The sequence below is a fragment of the Cetorhinus maximus genome, chromosome 19, assembly GCF_964194155.1.
Source record: "Cetorhinus maximus chromosome 19, sCetMax3.hap1.1, whole genome shotgun sequence".
Classification (NCBI taxonomy): Eukaryota; Metazoa; Chordata; class Chondrichthyes; order Lamniformes; family Cetorhinidae; genus Cetorhinus; species Cetorhinus maximus.
Window position 1 is genome coordinate 21296023 of NC_135897.1, and position 20146 is coordinate 21316168.

A 20146-nucleotide genomic window follows, 5' to 3' on the forward strand; every position below is an offset into this window, starting at 1 on the left:
TCTGAAATGAGCTGCTTAAATCAAACATATTGTGCTAAATTTGCATGATCATAGTGACAATTATATAATTCACTGACAGCAGCAGCCCTTGTCTGTGTATACCTGCCAGTTACTCACTCCCTTGATCAGGGTTGTGTGATGGGTGATAAAGAGTGTGGCGAAGTTCTACCTTGATTTTACTATTACACTGAAGCAGTCACAACAGGTATATGATGAGCAGACTTTAAATAAAGGCTTGTTCATCCTCCCGCATAGACTTAACTTTTTAATGATATTGAGGAAGGGTGAGGAGGCAGGAAGCAGAGGTAGTCTCCTGTGAGCATACAGTGCTAGATGCTTTGTGTCTCAGATTGGGCCAGTGAGTCAGGAGGAGGGTAATCATGAGCAACACCATGGCACAATGCGGCAAGTGGTTACCATGAAAATGAACAGTTCTTGGGACAGGCAAGTAGTGGCTGTCGGTGACCATGATTAGAGGAACAGACAGACCTTTTTCCAGTTCTACTCTGAAGTCTTGAATGGTGTGTCATCTCCAGGAGTAAGGAACCTAACAGAGTGGGTGAGAAAATCTCTGAGAAAGAGAGAATGAACAGCTAGAATTCATGACTAAGTTGGAAATCAGTGATGCACGAACGAGTAGGCTGGAAGTTTTACAATGGGAGTTTGAGGAATTAGGTGCCAGTAGAGGCTAGGGGACTAGTAGGTAAGAAGGCCAAGAGGAGGAAACTAGCCAAATGAACAAGCTGTCTTCATACCAATTCCTGGACAAAACAAATGAAGGAAAGGAACTGGAAGCACAAGTCCAGCTAGGATGGAGTGAGGTAGCAGCAAGAACAGAAACCCGGCTGTACCCTGGACGTTGGTGGAATCCAAACACAATAGGATATGGGATTTTAGAAATTGGAGGGGAATATAAAAAAGGTGGTGGGGAGGATGGGCAGAGAGGAGTGATTGAACTATTAATAAAAATGTATCACTAGGGTAATGGAAAGGAAAGGTCTAAATTAATGGAATTATCAGGCAGAATCAGAACGGGTAGAACTAAAGAAGAGGAAAGGACAGAAAATGCTGATGATAGCATCTGATAGGCCAGTTTGTGATGACAGAACAGAGGAATGTATGCAATATGTATGAGGGTCCTAAGCTGGAAAACAGTGGTAATAATGGGAGACTCTAAGCTGTGTATAAATAGGTAAGAACTATCATACCAAGAAGGAATTCAATAGAAATTTCTTTACCCATCCATGTGGCACTTCTTTATCATGTGGAATTTGCTACCATAAGGAGTAGCTGACACAATTCGCATTGATGCATTTAAGGGGAAGCTAGATAAACATCCGCGGAAGAAGAGAATAGAAGGGTATATTGATGGGGATAGATGAGGAAGGGTTGGAGGAGGCTCGTGTGCAGCATAAACACAGAATAGACATAAATCGAAAAGCAGAATATTGCAGATGCTAAAAATCTGAAATAGAAACAGAAAAGGCTGGAAATACTCAGCAGGTTGGGCAGCATCTGTGGAGACAGGAACAGAGTTAATGTTTCAGGTCTGTGATCTATCCTAAGAACTGGGGCAAATTAGAAATATAATAGGTTTTGAGCAAAGAGTGGGTGGGACAAGGACAATAGGAAAGTCTGTGATAGGGTGAAAGACAGAACAGTCAGTCTTCCAGGGCCAAAGAGAATGGTGATGGGGTAAGAAACAAAAGATGTGCCTAAGAGAAAAACTGAAACAAAGAAAGCAAAGAAAAGGAAAGAAAATGGGTGCCAAGATTATGGTCCGAAATTGTTGAACTCAGCGTTGAGTCTGGAAGGCTGTAAAGTACCTAATTGGAAGATGAGGTGCTTTTCCTTAAGGTTATGTTGAGCTTCTTTCAGTTAGGTACTTTACAGTCTTCCAGACCCAACATTGAGTTCAACAAGATAAAAGCAAAAAACTGCGGATGCTGGAAATCCAAAACAAAAACAAAAATACCTGGAAAAACTCAGCAGATCTGGCAGCATCTGCGGAGAGGAGCACAGTTAACGTGGTGTTGAAGGTGGTGATATTATCTAAGGAATGTGCTAATTAAGGATAGAAAGCAGGACAAGCAAGGTACAGATATCCCTAGTGGGGGTGGGGTGGGGTGAAGGAATCAAAAAAGGCTAAAAGGTAGAGATAAAACAATGGATGGAAATACATTTAAAAATAATGGAAGTAGATGGGAAAAGAAAAATCTTTATAAATTATTGGGAAAAAAAAGTCGGGGGGGGGAGGGGGAATCGGAAATGGGGTGGGGATGAAGGAGAGAGTTCATGATCTAAAATTGTTCAACTCAATATTCAGTCCAGAAGGCTGTAAAGTGCCTAATCAGAAGATGAGGTGCTGTTCCTCCAGTTTGCGTTGAGCTTCACTGGAACAATGCAGCAGGCCAAGGATGGACATGTGGGCATGAGAGCAGGGTGGTGTGTTGAAATGGCAAGCATCAGGGAGGTCTGGGTAATGCTTGCGGACAGACCGAAGGTGTTCTGCAAAGCGGTCACCTGAACTCTTCTTCCGCCGCCTTCATCTCCGTGCTCACTTCTTTGGGCAGGAGTCCTCTCCCCGTTCAACGGATCCTTTTACCCACCTCCAATATTCTCCCTCCACCTGGACCCCTCCTTCTGGATTCTTACCTTCTCTTGATCTTCTCATTGAGAACTGTCGGCGTGACATTAGTCGTCTCAATTTCTCTGCTCCTCTCAACCATTCTAACCTGTCTATCTCTGAGCTTGCTGCACTCCGTTCTCTCAGGTCCAACCCTGACATTGTCATCAAACCCGCTGACAAGGGTGGTGCTGTTCTTGTCTGGCGCACTGACCTCTACCTCGCAGAGGCTGAGCGTCAACTCGCAGACACTTCCTCCTACCTTGCCCTGGACCATGACCCCACCACTGAACATCAAGCCATTGTTTCCAGGACTGTTACTGACCTCATCTCCTCTGGAGATCTTTCTTCCACAGCTTCCAACCTGATAGCCTCCCAACCTCAGACGGCCCACTTCTACCTCCTACCAAAAATCCACAAACAGGACTGTCCCGACAGACCAATCGTGTCAGCCTGTTCCTGCCTCACGGAACTCATTTTTTGCTATCTTGACTCCATTCTCTCTCCCCTTGTCCAGTCCCTTCTCACCTACATCTGTGGTTCCTCTGACACCCTATATCATATCAACAATTTCCAGTTCCCTGGCCCCAACCGCCTCCTTTTCACCATGGACGTCCAATCCCTCTACACCTCCATCCCCCACCGGGATGGTCTGATGGCTCTCCGCTTCTTCCTCGAACAGAGGCCCGAACAATCTCCATCCACCACTACTCTCCTCCGTCTGGCTGAACTTGTTCTCATACTGAACAATTTCTCCTTAAACTCCTTTCACTTCCTCCAAATAAAAGGTGTGGCTATGGGTACCCGCATGGGCCCCAGCTATGCCTGTCTCTTTATGGGGTATGTGGAACATTCCTTGTTCCAGTCCTTCTCCGGCCCCCTCCCACAACTCCTTCTCCGGTACATCGATGATTACTTTGGTGCTGTTTCATGCTCTCGTCTTGACCTGGAAAAATTTATTAATTTTGCTTCCAATTTCCACCCCTCCATCATTTTCACATGGTCCATCTCTGACACTTCCCTTCCCTTCCTTGACCTGTCTCAATTTCTGGTGATAGACTGTCCACCAATATCCATTTCAAGCCTACCAACTCCCACAGCTACCTCGACTACAGCTCCTCACACCCCGCTTCCTGTAAGGACTCCATCCCATTCTCTCAGTTCCTTCGCCTCCGTCGCATCTGTTCTGATGATGCCACTTTCAAAAACAGTTCCTCTGACATGTCCTCCTTCTTCCTTAACCGAGGTTTTCCACCCACGGTGGTTGACAGGGCCCTCAACCATGTCCGGCCCATCTCCCGCGCATCCGCCCTCACACATTCTTCTCCCTCCCAGAAACATGATAGAGACCCCCTTGTCCTCACTTATCACCCCAACAGCCTCCACATTCAAAGGATCATCTTCCGCCATTTCCGCCAACTCCAGCATGATGCCACCACCAAACACATCTTCCCTTCACCTCCCTGGCGGCATTCCACAGGGATCGTTCCCTCCGGGCCACCCTGGTCCACTCCTCCATCACCCCCTACACCTCAACCCCCTCCCACGGCACCTTCCCATGCAACCGTAGAAGGTGCAACACCTGCCCCTTTACTTCCCCTCTCCTCACCGTCCAAGGGTCCAAACACTCCTTTCAAGTGAAGCAGCATTTCACTTGCACTTCCCTCAACTTAGTCTACTGCATTCATTGCTCCCAATGCAGTTTCCTCCACATTGGAGAGACCAAACACAGACTGGGTTACCGCTTTGCAGAACACCTTCGGTCTGTGCGCAAGTATTACCCAGACCTCCTTGTCGCTTGCCATTTCAACACTCCACCCTGCTCTCATGCCCACATGTCCGTCCTTGGCTTGCTGCATTGTTCCAGTGAAGCTCAACGCAAACTGGAGGAACAGCACCTCATCTTCTGACTAGGCAATTTACAGCCTTTCGGACTGAATATTGAGTTCAACAATTTTAGATCATGAACTCTCTCCTCCATCCCCACCCCCTTACCGATTCCCCCCCACCTTTTTTCCCCAATAATTTATATAGATTTTTCTTTTCCCACCTACTTCCATTATTTTTAAATGTATTTCCATCCATTGTTTTATCTCTACCTTTTAGTCTTTTTTGATTCCTTCACCCCACCCCCACTAGGGCTATCTGTACCTTGTTTGTCCTGCTTTCTATCCTTAATTAGCACATTCCTTAGATAATATCACCACCTTCAACACCTCTTTGTCCTTTTGTCTGTGACATCTTTTGGTTATCTCGACCTATCACTGGCCCTTTATCCAGCTCTACTTGTCCCACCCCCCCTTAAACCAGCCTATATTTCACCTCTCTTCTATTTTTACTTAGTTCTGTTGAAGGGTCATTTGGACTCGAAACGTTAACTGTGCTCCTCTCCGCTGATGCTGCCAGACCTGCTGAGCTTTTCCAGGTATCTTTGTTTTTGTATTGAGTTCAACAATTTCAGACCATAATCTTGGCACCCATTTTATTTCCTTTTCTTTGCATGTTTTGGTTTTTCTCTTATTTTTTCTTTCAGTCAGCAGCACACCTGCTCTAGGCATATCTTTTGTTTATTTTCTTGCCCCCATCACTATAGCCTTTGGCCCTGCAAGACTAAGGATGGAATTTTCCCTTTTGGGACTAAGCCCCGTGGCCTGGGGGGGGGGGGAATGGGGAGAGTTTCCTGCCGCAGAGGCCGCTGGGAGTTCGCGCTGTATCCGTGACACAGGCCTAAATAATTATGTAGTCAGGGATTTCTTGACGTTTACGCGGCGGGGCAGGTTGGATGGCTCGTGCCCCACCATTATATCCAGGTGCCATATTTAAAAGATGCCTTGGCATCAACTGACCCACTGCTGAAATCAGAAGATCCATCTCTTGGGAGGTCCTGAAATTAGAAGACCCACATCAAAGATGCTCCGTCCTCCACTGCTGCAAGTGCTGGTCCAGGGTCCGGTCAATGGAGGCCTCCATCTTCACTTCTGATCTCCATGAGCTGCTCCAGGCCTTCATGCAGGTAAGTCCAACATTTGCACTTCACGTTGGTCCAGATGTGTTCTAGACTGGTGTGAAAATATACTGGCAGCGCAGATGATCCGGTCAGGCCTTCACCTGTATCTCATTAACGGGATGAAAAACGGTTTCATGCCAGCCTCTGGTAAGGATAGCGACCCGCCATACATTCCCGCCGTTATTTTACGCCAGGGGGAAACCGACTTTTGTCCTCCCCCGCCCGCAATTAAACCAGCCACAGGGGCAGGTCGGAAAAATTCTTTCAATCTCTTCTGTCTTCCACCTTATTACAGGCATTTCCTTTGTCCTTGTCCCACCCACTCCTCGCTCAAAACCTATTATGGCCGAGGTCTTCCGGTCTACAGATTGTCGGAGACTGGGCATAACCTCCCTCAAGTTACGCTTTGGGATCCTGTGGAACTTCCAACACAATGACTCTGTGGGAATTGCATGGGAAGTTTGAATTTCTGATGGACAACTCCCCGGGACCCTCTGAAAAAGTCTCCGACTCTGAGTTAGAGTCCGAGACTTCGAACAATTCCGATTTACTTACCTGGATAGTTATCCAGGAAATGTTAGACAGAAAAATCCTAGTCTAACTCCTGGGTAACTATACAACTTACATTCCAACTCCCTTCTCAACTCTCCCTTGATTAGCCCTCACCAAGCGACTGCCTCCCTGACCCTCTGGCTCCCAATCGACCTGACTACCCCGACACACCCAACCAGACCTGACTAGCCTTTGACCTGACAACGCCCCCTCCCCAACCAACTACCCACCCTACCCAACTCACCCAGTTGCTACACCACCCAGCTGGCACCCTACCCACTTAACTCACCCACCTACCCACTTCTACACCTATTCACTCATACAGTAACATACTGAGCTTGGGGACCTTTAAACATTTACCATAATAGGGCAGCTAGTGCTGTAAAAAGGGGGCCTGGCTTCTGCACAGATTCCCTTTGCTGCTCTCTCTGCGGATTCCTGTGGTTAGGGAGTTGAGCAGGATCTTTTCAAAGTATGCAGGTAAACGGGTAGTTTCTATCTGATCAGGGGCCTATGTTCCTAACTTGTCCCAGTTCTGATAAAAGGTCACAGACCTGAAATGTTAACCCAGTTTCTTCACAGGTTCTGCCTAACCTGCTGAGTATTTCCAGCATTTTTTGTATTTATACCAGTATGTACTTATTAAGATGCATGACCTGTTTCTGTGCTATAAATCCTATGTAATTCAATGCAAGTAGGAAGGGGGTCAGGTTTATTAAATATTTAGTAATGGACACTTAGAAAACCTGTAGTAAATGAGGAAGTGGGCTCATTAAGAACAGGCTTAGGTATGACAATTGTAGGGGATAAGACCTTGGGGAGGCCTTCAATTACGCAGTGATTTTATCAATAGAAACACCAGTCTCAGGTACACCCTTGCTAAATATCCATGACTCAGTCTCTTTCACTTCATTCAAAACCTTTAGTGCTGCTTGAAAGTTTGTCTGTGTGCACAGTAGTTATGGCTGCGATTTAGCTTGGCTGGGATGATCCCTCAAACCGAATAGCTGCGAGTATGCATTGTTTAGCTCCACATATAGAGAATGGCTGGACAAAGTACTGGAGGAGCTATATCCTAGTGACAGTTAATACCTCAATGGAGAACGGTAAGATAAGAGAGCCAAAAAAGCGAGCATTGACTATAGCTGGGTATGCTACCAATTTCAAACAGGCAGAAAAGGATGCATGAAAGTGCTTCCATTAAAAAAATGAGTAGGAAAAACAGGAAGGATATCCAAGATCCTTTCTAAATGCTATTGGTCAGGGCCTGATCTATCACAACCATCCCCTTAATACTGCTCCCAATAGAAATGCTTTACTAAGGATTACATCCACTGACACTGCAAATAGATTACAGCATACCACAAAAACTCTGCACAAACAATCTCTGCAAATAAGGGCTGAGAACTTTGTGCTTACAGTCAGAAATGTGGCAACTATTTACATTTTCCCATGATGACCCAGCTGCCTCAGAAGGGCCCTACCAAACCGCCTGATAAGAAATAGCTGCCCATCTAAGGCACTGCTGGTGGAGTGAGGGCTGTTGTGATTGGACCCTCATTTGCGAAGCCAGTCAATTTAGCGGTGAAGGTCCTGAACTGGTAACTCAAAATCACGGCAAGTTGTGGAAACAAATTTGAATAAATCTGGCAACTTCTTCCCCTTAAAATGATAATGACAGCTGCTGTTTGCCATAAACCCAAACTGGTTCATGGATATCCTTCAGGGAAAGGAACTTATCTGGTCTGGCCAACTTGTGATTCTAGTCCTCATTACATGGTGGATTCCTGATGCCTTCTGAAGTTACCTAGCAAGCGTCACGGTTTCAGGGCAACTAGGGATGGACAATAAATGTTGCCTTGCTAGCATTGGCCACTTTCAAGAACAAATATTAAAATCACGGTGCTGCTGATGGAGATTTGGATCTGCAAAATGGGAAAAAGTTGATGAAATTGCCATCTGCTATATGAACTGTCAAAAACAAGAGGCACCAAGGGCTGAGTGAAGGCAGCAATGACGTCCGGACACAGATAACCCTTGCATGGATATAGTAATTTGTCACCTTGAAATGCTCCAAAGGCCTTTACACAAATGAGGTAACATTAACGCACATCATTGTCTGAATCTTTCTTTCAAGTTTAAAACCTTGCTACTTATCTCTCCTCTTCCTCAAGTGTGCTTAGTGTGGTTACCTAATTTGCTGCCACTGATTTACAAACACATTCCAGAAAGCATAGCAATCGCTGGTTTTCAGCCATCTCACCTCAAAGTGATCCCTGTTCTGGATAGTTTTCATTGCTGCGATCCAATCTTCCATTTCCTTGCGGTTTTCAGCACATAAGATCAGCTTGCGGAAAGGCGTAATTATCTGCAGAAACAACAAGTATATACCTGGTTACTTTCTGGGGTGACCAGTATCATTGCGGATATACTGGCCAAACACTGAGGCCAGGATTTTCCAGTCTCACCCACCACGGGAAACTGCTGCCTCAAGTCAATGGGCCTTTGACTGGTATGATAAATTTTCTGTCCTGCCTGGGACGATTCTTGCCACAGGTGGGACGGAAAATCACAGCCAGAAAAACAGTCAACATATTCAAGTTAAATTTATATTGCAATAATCCTTTCACGTTTCACTGAGCTAACATGAGCAACTAGCCTCTAAATGCCATCAGCAGATCATCTTCATGCAAGGGGTTTCTGTTAGTAGGATCTAAGCAATTGAAATTGGTGCTTCTGGATTGGGTTGGGAAGATTAGGCAGGATACCTGTTCCAGATGACTAGCCAGTGATCCTCGCTGAATTGTACAGGCATTTGCTTGGTCAAGTGATGATGAGACTCAGTTGTGGTCCCCTTCATGGTAGAAGAGCCCTTTGACACTCACTGTTGGGCTCACGTATAACGAAAGGATACTTTGGAGATTGGCGCCTGTGGAGTTGTTCTCAAGCAATAGCCAGAATGTTCAGGAGTGGACAGAGAATTTCACCACAAAAGAACTTTTGCCATAATCCGAAATATATAAAAATGTAGCAAGTTGCAAAAAAAAAAATAACCCTGATCATCTCTGTGGGATATTTTAACTCTTTAAAAAAAGGGTTGCTTTTAAATATTCTGATAGCATTATCAGAATGATGATGTGGATTTCCTGTACCCAATACAGAGGAGGGTGAATTCCATTGCACAGTATCAATGGAAATGAACAAAGTAGCAATGCCTGTTGGCTTTCTCCCTCACACTGTCAATATCTGTTGACCCTTTCTCTTATATGCCTGTTGGCTCTCTTCCTCACATTAAGTGTCTGCTAACCTCTCCTCACTCATAGGAAAATAGGAACAGAAGGCCATTCAGCCCGTCAAGCCTGCTCCATCATTCAATACGATCATGACTGATCGAACACTTCAATGCCTTTAACCCACACCCATATCCCTTACCGTTATTGTTAATCAGCAATCTATCAATCTCTACCTTAAACATACTCAATGACTGAGCTTTCACTACCCTCTGGGACAGAGAATTCCAAAGATTCACAACTATCTGAGTAAAGAAATTTCTCCTCACCTCGATCCTAAGTGGTTTCCCACGTATTTTAATATTGTGTCCCCTGGTTCTGGACTCCCCAGCCAGGGGAAACATCTTACCTGCATCTACCCTATCTATTCCTTTAAGTATTTTATAGATTTCAATGAGATCACCTCTCGTTCTTCGAAACTCTAGAGAATACAGGCCCCAGTTTCTCCAATCTCTCTTCACAAGACAGCCTTGCCATCCTTGAAACAAGTCTGGTGAACCTTTGTCGCACTCCTTCTATGGCAATAATATCCTTTTTGAGGTAAGGGGACCAAAACTGCACACAGTACTCCAGGTGCGGACTAACCAAGCTTCTATACAATTGAAGCAAGACTTCACTACTTCTGTACTCAAAATCTCTTGCAATAAAGGTGGTCTTCCTAGTTGCCTGCTGCACCTAGCCTTCAGTGACTTATGGACAAGGACACCAGGTCCCTTTGTACGTCTACACTTTCTAATCTCTTACCATTTAGGAAATACTCTGCACATCTGTTCCTTCTACCAAAGTGGATAACTTCACATTTTTCCACATTATATTCCATCTGCCATAGTCTTGCCCACTCACTAAGTCAGTCCAAATGCTCCTGTAGCCACTTTACATCTTCCTCACAACACACATTCCTGTCTAACTTTGTATCATCCGCAAACTTGGAAATATTACATTTGGTCCCCACATCCAAATCATTGATATATATTGTGAACAACTGGGGCCCAAGTACTGATCCTTGCAGTATCCCACAAGTCAAAGCCTGCCAATGGGAGAATGACCCATTTATTCCTACTCTCTGTTCCCTGCCTGTTAGCCAACCCTTAATCCATGCCAGTATATTGCCTCTTATCCCATGTGCTTTTATTTTGCTAATCAACCTTCTGTGGGGGGACTTTATCAAAGGCCTCCTGAAAATCCAAGTATATTACGTCCATTGACTCTCCTTTATCAATTTTGTTAACAACATCCTCAAAAAGCTCCAACAAGTTCATCAAACATGATTTCCCATTCACAAATATATGCTGACTATGCCCAATCCGATCATGATTATCCAAGTATCCATTTATCACATCCTTTATAATAGATTCTAGCATTTTCCCTACTACTGATGGAAGACTAACAGGTCTGTAGTTCCCTGTTATCTCTCTCCCTCCCTTCTTAAATAGTGGGGTGACATTTGCTACCTTCCAATCTTCAGGAACCATTCCAGAAGCTATAGAATTTTGCAAAATGATCACCAATGCATCCACTATCTCTGTAGTAACCTCTTTCAACACTCTGCGATGCAGAATATCAGGTTCCGGAGACTTATCAACTTTCAGTCCCATTAGTTTCTCCAATACAACCTTCTTACTTATAATAATTTCCTTCAACTCCTCATTCTTCCTAGTCCCTTGGATCTCTAAATCTGGGAGAGTTCCTGTATCTCCCTCAGTGAAAACAGACACAAAGCAATCATTTAGCTTCTCTGCCATTTCTCTATTCCCCATTATGAATTCTCCTGACTCTGCCTATAATGGACCCACATTTGTCTTAGCCAAACACTTCCTTTTTGTGGAAGCTTTTACAGTCCATTTTTATGTTTTTTGCTAGATTGCATTCATATTCTATTCTCCCTTTACCAGTTTCTTGGTCTTCCTTTGCTGTATTCTCAAAAACCTCCCAATCCTCAGGTCTACTACTACTTCTGGCAACTTCATAAGCCTTTTCTTTTAATCTTATACAATCCTCAACTGCCTTTGTCAGCCACCGTTGACTCGCAGTTGTCTTTTGGTTCTCGCCCTCATACTATGTCCCTCATTTACAAGGCATACTATAATAAGACACGGGATGCAGAAGTTCTCCAACAAGTGAATTTATGATTTCTTTAGGCTTATAAAGGGTGAAATACAAGAGCTGTTCCCATAGAGGAAGGGAGGGAGAACTGAGCAAAGCTGACTGAGGCTTGGAGAGAAGTCATCTACTGTTCTCTCATCAAACGCCTCGTCCAGTCTCTTTATGACCTACATCTGCAACTCTTTAGATGATCTCCATCACTAGTTTCATGGCCCTAACTTTTGCACCACCTTCCACAACTCCATCCCAAACCACAAAGATGTGAGTGCCTTCTGCTTCTTCCTTGAACCGAGGCTCAAACTGTTGCCATGCAGCACAACCCTCCTCTTTCTGGTTGAGCTTGTTCTTATGTTGATAAACTTCTCTTTTTATTACATTCACCTCCTCCAAATGAAAGGTGTAGAGTCCCTAGCTGTGCCCACCTCTTTGTGGGATATAAGGAGCATTCTTTGTTGTAGTCCTACTCATGTCCCCTTCTTCACATTTTATTCCAGTACATTGATAACTATGTTGGTCGCCCAAACTAGAAAATTTCATTAACTTTGCTTTCAATTTGCACCCTCTCCTTGCCCCCTTCTGTTTTGTCTTCCTTTTCCCTCAATTGAGAATTCCCTTCTGACAGTCTTCAATCATGTCTGCCCCATTTCTCACACTTCTGCTCTCACCCCTTCCCCTCTCTCCCAGAACTACAATATGGTCCCACTGTTCTCACCTTCCACCCTGCCAGCCTCTGTATTCAATGGATCAGCCTCTGCTATTTCTGTCACCTCCAGAGTGATGCCATCACCAAACACATGTTTTCCTACCATTATTGCAAAGGGACCATTCTCTCCTGGATATCCTGGTCCATTCTTCAATCACTCCCAACGCACACTCCCCTTCCCTCAGCACATTCCCATTCAAGCACAAGAAATGCAGCATTTGACCTTATCACTGCTTTCTTTTCTACCATCCAAGACCCCAAAAACTCCTTCCAGATGAAAGAATGATTTACATTTTACTCTTGCAAGTAAGTATGCTGTATTCACTGTTGGCAATGTAGATTGGGTGAACGTTTTGCTGAACATCTCCTTCCATCCGCAAGAGTGGCCCTGAGCTTCTAGTCACTTGTCATTCTATTTCTTCATCTCACTTCCATTCTGACCTCTCAGTTCTCGGTCTGCAAATTTGTTTTTATGAAGCTCAACAGAAGCTTGAGGAGTAGCACTTCACTTTTCGATGAGGCGATGTAAACAACATTGAGTTCAACAATTTCAGGCCATAGCACAGCTCCCATTTTTTTAGACAGCAAGTACCGATAATAATTCTGTTGCTACCATTTGTTGCTCCTCTGGACTCTTAAAATAAAAACAGAAAATGTTGGAATAACTCAGCGGGTCTGGCAGCATCTGTGGAGAGAGAAACAGAGTTAACGTTTCGAGTCCCTACCCATCTGGTTCACTAATGTCCTTCAGGGAAGGAAATCTGCCGTTCGAACCTGGTCTGGCCTACATGTGACTCCAGACCCACAGCAATGTGGTTGACTCTTAACTGCCCTCTAAATGAGGGCAATTAGGGATGGGCAACAAATGCTGGCCTAGCCAGCGACGTCCACATCTCATGAACAAATAAAAAAAAGCTCTTCTTCAGAGTTCTGAAGAGTCACATGGGCTCGGAACATTAACTCTGTTTCTCTCTCCACAGATGCTGCCAGACCTGAGTTTTTCCAGCATTTTCTGTTTTTACTTCAGATTTCCAGAATCTGCAATATTTTGCTTTTATTCTCTGGGCTCATCTTTTGTTTCTCTACTTGCTGTTTTACCTATTCTACTTTTGCCTTGCACCATCATCTCTTTTGTCCTTTAATCTCTCCTGCTTTCCACCTATTGCAGTCTCCCCCTTTGTACTTTCCTCTCCTTTCCTTGTCTCCATACTTGATTACAACCTGCTGTAACATCTTCCAATTCTGATGAAAAGTCATCGAGCTGAAACGTTAACTGTTTCTCTCTTCAAGGACACTGCCAAACCTGTAGAGTATTTCCAGCAATTTGTTTTTATTTCAGGTTTCAGCATCCACAGTATTTTGCTTTTGGTACACACACAAATTTTCTCCTTGTTCCCAATCATTTAATCAACTCCATATGAGTCTTCTTCATAGCTGGACTCATATGGACTCGAAACTTTAACTCGTTCTCTCTCCACAGATACTGCCAGACCTGCTGAGTTTTCCCAGCATTTTCTATTTTTATTTCAGATTTCCAGCATCTGCAATATTTTGCTTTTAATTTAATCAACTTGATTGTGAAAGTTCTTCAAACCCTGAGCTGCCAGAGTCCAGATAGCATTTCGCCATATGGTCAATGATAATTTCTTAAGACTGTTTATTTTTCTCTTTGCATGGTTTATAACACCTTAAACTTCATACCCCGAAATACCAGTCAGAATTATGATGCTCAACCAAGTGGAAAGGATGGTTCTTCACATCGGAAGTGAGTCGGATCACTGACCTAAAGATTATATCAGTGCCAAGGTTATATTTAGTATGGCAGCGGTAAGGCTACGTGTGATTGCGAGCTTATTATCTGCACCTTCCTTTGCTCACATCCTATAATAAACCACATCAGAAATCACACTGCTCTAACATTTTCCATTCAGATGTTTTTCAAAGAAATCAGTCCAACTTGATATGACCTATCTCAGCAAACCCAACTCAGACTGTGTAAAGGCTAGGTGTCCAGATCCAGCCAATTACAATACAAATGGTGGACAGCTGCAGTCTAAAGGTTGCAATATCCTGTTCCTAATCTAGAGCAAGACAAATAAGGCACAGATGACAGATAATCAGAATTCCCAGGTTCAAATGAAGTTTGTACAAATGGAGCCTTGCTCTAAACTGCTGCTACATGCTATCCCAGCATTCATGCTATCCCAAATTCAGAAATCGGACCCAGACCCAAATCTGGGATCAGACCAGCTCCAAACTTGAACCCAAACTCTGGGATCAGACCAGCTCCAAACTTGAACCCAAACTCTAGGATCAGACCAGCTCCAAACCTCAGCCCCAAATAAGAGGCCAAACCAGCCCCATACCTGAATCCCAATTCGGGGATCAGTCCAGCTCTAAACCCGAGCCTCAAGTTAGAATTCAGCGCAGTTCAAAAATTGAAATCCTCAACACTTTGTGATCTAACCAAGCGCCTGCCATCCAGGTATTCACAATGTGACTGTCATGCTTAGAAATCAGAGAACTGAAAGACTGTGTTTTTAAAAACAATGTAGCAAAAAGAAAAATTATCGCAACTACAGTAAGACTGACATTTCACCTTAGTTTATAAGTATTTTAAAAATAAGTACACAGGGAGAGGTGGTGGCATAGTGGTAACCCAGAGGCCCTGGCTAATGCTCTGGGGCACAGGTTCAAATTCCACCATGGCAACTGGTGGAATTTAAATTCAATTAGTAAAATCTGGAAATATGAAGTAGTTTCAGTAATGGTGACCATGACAACTTATCACTGATTGTTGTAAATACCCATCTGGTTCACTAATGTCCTTTATGGAAGGAAATCTACCATCCTTACCTGATCTGGCACACAAGTGACTTCAGATCCACAACCATGTGGTTGACTCTTAAATGGCCTCTGAAATGTTCAGTTCAAGGGCAATTAGTGATGGGCAACAAACAACAAATGGTGGCCTTGCCAGCGATGCCAACATCTCATGAAAAAAAAAGGAAAAAGTAAGTAATTACTGAAGCCAATTGTGAGTGTGTGAGGGCAATAATTCACATTTGTAGCATTTAATTTGTTCAAATCTATGCTGGTAGAAACCAATAAGACTGATGGGAATGCATGCTGGACCCAGATGTGAACAAGCAATTTGTGAACACATGCCAAAATATTGTCTTATCCCTTTTACTTATTACCACCTCACACACCATTCTGCACAACAAAGATCAAATACTTTCCTGTTCCCTCAATACATATTCACACTGTCTGGCTACTAGTCTTAGAGTCATAGAGGTCTACAGCACAGAAAAAGGCCCTTTGACCCATCAAATCTGCGCCAGTCAAACAAGTACCTATCTATTCTAATCCCATTTTCCAGCACTAGGCCCATAGCCTTGTCTGCCATGGCATCGCAAGTGCACATCCAAATACTTCTTAAATGTTATGAGGGCATCTGCCTCTACCACCCTTTCAGGCAGTGAGTTCCAGATTCCCACCACCCTCTGGGTGAAAAAACTCTTCCTCACATCCCCTCTAAACCTCCTGCCCCTTTACCTTAAATCTATGCCCCCTGGTTATTGATCCCTCCACCAAGGGGAAAAGTTCCTTCCTCTCTACCCTATCTATGCTATCATAATTTTATACACCTCAATCATGTCCCCCCTCAATCTCCTCTGTTCCAGGGAAAATAACCCCAGTCTATCCAATCTCTCCTCATAATTAAAACTCTCCAGCCCAGGCAACATCCGGGTAAATCTCCTCTGCACTCTCTCTAGTGCAATCACATCCTTCCTGTAATGTGGATTCCAGAACTGCATGCAATACTCTAGCTGTGGCCTAACCAACATTTTATACGGTTCTAGCATTACCTCCCTGCTCTTATATTCTGTGCCTTGGCTAATAAAAGCAAGTGCAGTTTCACCTACATTGGTGAAACCAAATGTAGAGTGGTGACAACTCCACCAAACCTTTTAGTTCTATCCACAACTGTAACCCGAGCTATTCTATAGTTCACCAATTTAACTCACACTCCCACTCCTACTGATTCTCTGTCATTGCCCTCATATAATGTTCCAACAAAGCTTGCCACAAGAATTGGGAACAATATCTCATCTTTCTTCCAGCTGACAACCCTTTGAGAACTCTGCATTTCCCCAACTTTGGACTCCTGTGATTCCACACTTCCTTCATGCCACCATTGACAGCAGTGCCCTCATTTATTTTAGTGGGAAGCAAACCCAAAGTGAATCAAAAGTGTAGTCAAGTACAAAAAGTGGCAATTCAACTCACCAGCCTCACCTTAGACTTTAACATTCTGACTGAGAAATACCATAGATTGTCTCATCTTTTTTGATTCTGGATTTGTTTCAAGTGGATTAATTATAGTGTAATATTCTATAATAAGAAACAGGAGCAGACCATTCAGTCCCTCAAGACTGTTTTGAATGATACTACTGAATCTACTTCCACTGCCCTTTCAGGCAGTGCATTCCAGATCACAATAACTGTGTAAAAACACATCCTGTCTTTGCTCCATATCCTTTGATACCCTTACCTAACAAAAACTTATCAATCTCAGTTCTGAAAGCTCCGACTGTCCAGACTCTTGGCAGAAGACATTTCAAAATTTCTAATACCCTTTTTTGTGAAGAAGTGCATCCTGATTTCTTTCCTAAACAGCTGAGCTCTAACTGTAAGATTATCTCCCCTTGTTCTCGATTCTCTCTCCATCACCACCACCCTGCCAGAACTATTGAGTTCTTCTGACATTTTAAGCACCTTAGAAATACTATCTCTCAATTTTCCAATTCCCTTGAGAACTCTGCATTCTTCCAACTTTGGACTTTTGAGCAGTTCCCACTTATTTTGCCCCGCCCATTGATAACCGTGCCTACAACTGTCTTGATGGTAAACTCTGGAATTCCCTCCATAAACATTTTTGTCTCTCCCTCTCTTTTCCCCCTTCTAAGGCAATCCTGTAATGTTTCCTAGATTATATTACAACGACACTTCAAAAAGCACTTCACGACTGTAAAACACTTTGTGATATCCTAAGGTCATGAAAGACACTGAGTGCAAGTCCGTCTTTCTACCTTAAAACTCATCTCTTTACCAAGCTTTTGATCACTTTCTTTGACTGAATGTCAAATTTTGTCTAATTACACTTTTGTGAAGCATCTTGAGATGTTTTAATAGATTAAAAGCACTTTATAAATGCAAGTTGTTGTTGTTGCAGGTAAACTACAATCCTATTGTCTGAATGTTGACTTCAGATAAATTTTCATTTTTAAACCTGCTTCATTTCACACCTGAACCCAGGCCATCACCACGCCCCCCCACCCCTAGCATCTGCAGTATTTTGCCTATTATTGTTTTGTGCACATTATTTAGTTTTGTTCTGTTAGCTGTTGTAGAGGCTGTGTTGCAATTTTCCAGAGACTTTATATTTTTGAATACACATTTAACGATTGCACCTGTTTTGCCAGAGCAAAATTCTAAGCCTCTGCAGCCAAATTTTCTTTTTTTTTAATTCAAGCCTCACTCTTGCAACATATTTTTTTAATTCAAGCCTCACTCTTGCAACATATCATTGACAATAAACCTAGCCAAACCATCATATTGGTTGCTTGTACAAAACTGGAATGTTATTAATGAGGACGTGAACTGCCAATTTTCACAAAATGGAATGAAGCCCCTCACTGTTGACCCTGTCCTATGATACAATACACCAGCACTTCAGATCTTACAGTCACAAACTGATAAAATAAGGAGGTGGCCACATATTTCAGGAATTGTCAATATAAAACAGGTTATGCTCTCATGAAGCTTTTGCAATGAATCACAGAAAATTCCAGTATCTGGCTGGCTGAGTTGACCAAAATAAACTGTTTTTTGAAAAGTGACACCAGTTACTGGTAACTTAAAACCTACAATGTCCTGAATAACTGCAATCACTGGCAGAATCAACAACTTCCGTGATCAACTTCATTCCAAAAATACCAGCACATCAGATAAAGGACCAAAAGAATAAACCCTTCTTTCCGGGTTACTCCCAGCACATCAAAGAAAAGTAGCAAAAGTAGTCATTGTATTGGACTGAAATCCTAAGCAGAGGCAAGTTGGAGAAAAGAAACACAGGAACGTATGGAAAAACAAAGAAAAGGGAGCAGTCTCCAACTGAGTTAAAGGAATGAGGCCTACAAGAGGGAAGCAGTGTCAGAAAAATAGGCCTGGAAAGAAAAGAAGCATCAGCCCCAGTAGATCTGAGCCCAAGAGGGAGAACGGGCAACTGCAGCTAAATGGGGCTTAGAGAAGGAAAAGGCAGTGGTGGCTGAATGGGGCTTAGGGAGGCCACCACCCCTCCACCTCATCTCATATGCAGCCGTTCGAGAAGGTTGAAGGTTTATAAACTTCATGAGTGGCTGACTTAACCTCTAACAAAGTCATAAGAAGCTACATTTAGTTCTGTGGTGATAAAGGCAGACCCAGGAAGTGGTGCTCATAATCCTTGACCTCCGTGCAGCCCTTTCCCCAATTAATTTTCTTCCTGCTTCCGTTCCAAATTAAGGCTGATTAATATTTCCATAAGGAAGAAAATTGAATTCCATGCTTCTATATTTGTTCATTCTGCGGTTTTGATCATCGGAGAGTGAACTCCATGCATTGGCCCCTGAGATTAACATTGCTATAGCAGTTTCCCTTATCCTGTCAGCTGATTTGTAGACTCAAATTTTTGTGTACCTATAATTCTATTGCTGGGATATAGTAGTAGATTTTACAATGTAACCATAGGAAGCCAAGGTACAAATATCATACTTCTATCATGAGAACCGTAAGAGCACCAAATGCAAAATAATGTTTAAGGGTAATTGGAGGCCTGATAACAGCATCAGGATTAAAGTTAAAGTTAAACTAAGTCTAAGTGCTACTAGGTCTGTTGACTACAGGTCACTTATATGAAAATGCCATCAACGGAGCTCCATCCCCATCAACATAAACCATTCTAATAACAGAAAGCCATATCAACAGAGAGAATTGTTTGCTACTGGAATGTGCATATCAGACTTTGCCTGTTGTCTGAAACACTGTAAAATGAGATTATTCCAGCATCAAAATCCACAAGCACCCCCATGGATTTTTGAGCAGTTAGATTTGTAATATTACCCCTGTGCAGGGCTAAAACTAAGCGTGACTCCGATAAATAATTACACAAGCTTTTGTTATTGAGCACAAACTCCATGACCTACACTCTCCAAGCAAACATGCTTTATCCCTACCCTTTTGCTTTATGCTACCATAACAGGCAACATCGCCCATCTGCTGCGAGCTAATGCATTCTCTACCTCTCAGCAACAGGGATCATTACTGACTGCTTCAGAGCAGAACACCTGCCCTAAGCCAGTGTTTCTTCCGATTGCCTTGATAGCTTTAACGTGTCCCCCGAATTTTGAATTTAAAATGGTTGTCTCCAGAAGTTAAATATTTTCTAAGAAGTTTCCTACTGAAAGCAATTATTCATATTTGTGCAAGTCGGATACGTGTTTCCTGAGGAAACTGCGAGTTTACGAGAGAGGCCTAATTTTACTGACAAATCAAAAGAATTGGCATATCTGGGGAGGGAAGAGGGCAGTGAAAAGAAGGAAAGACTACATTAGCAGAATGAGGTCCAGGGAGAGAAAAGATAGCATAGGCAAGAGTTAGCTTGTAGTTGCCTTTTCAAATTTCCCTGCCAGACCGGAAGTCTCACACTGTGGCTTCCTATTCCCACAAGTTTTCCATGTCCTTGTGAACTAATTATCTTGAAGTGATGATGAATTTGTACATCTTTTAAGCTTAAATTTGGCAGGGTCAGTGTTGATGGT

At 43.2% G+C, this 20146-nt stretch overlaps 1 protein-coding gene across 7 annotated transcripts in view; it reads right to left on the minus strand.

The window, feature by feature from the left end:
- The window catches only part of dgkd (diacylglycerol kinase delta), a 125147-nt gene that overhangs the window by 52815 nt on the left and 52186 nt on the right, over positions 1 to 20146 (minus strand). For 5 of the 7 annotated variants that reach the window (XM_078563576.1, XM_078563575.1, XM_078563578.1 and 2 more), the window contains one exon: positions 8449 to 8553. In XM_078563576.1, coding sequence (XP_078419702.1) covers positions 8449 to 8553 — 105 coding nt within the window. The other 2 variants (XM_078563581.1, XM_078563582.1) reach the window with 2 other exon arrangements.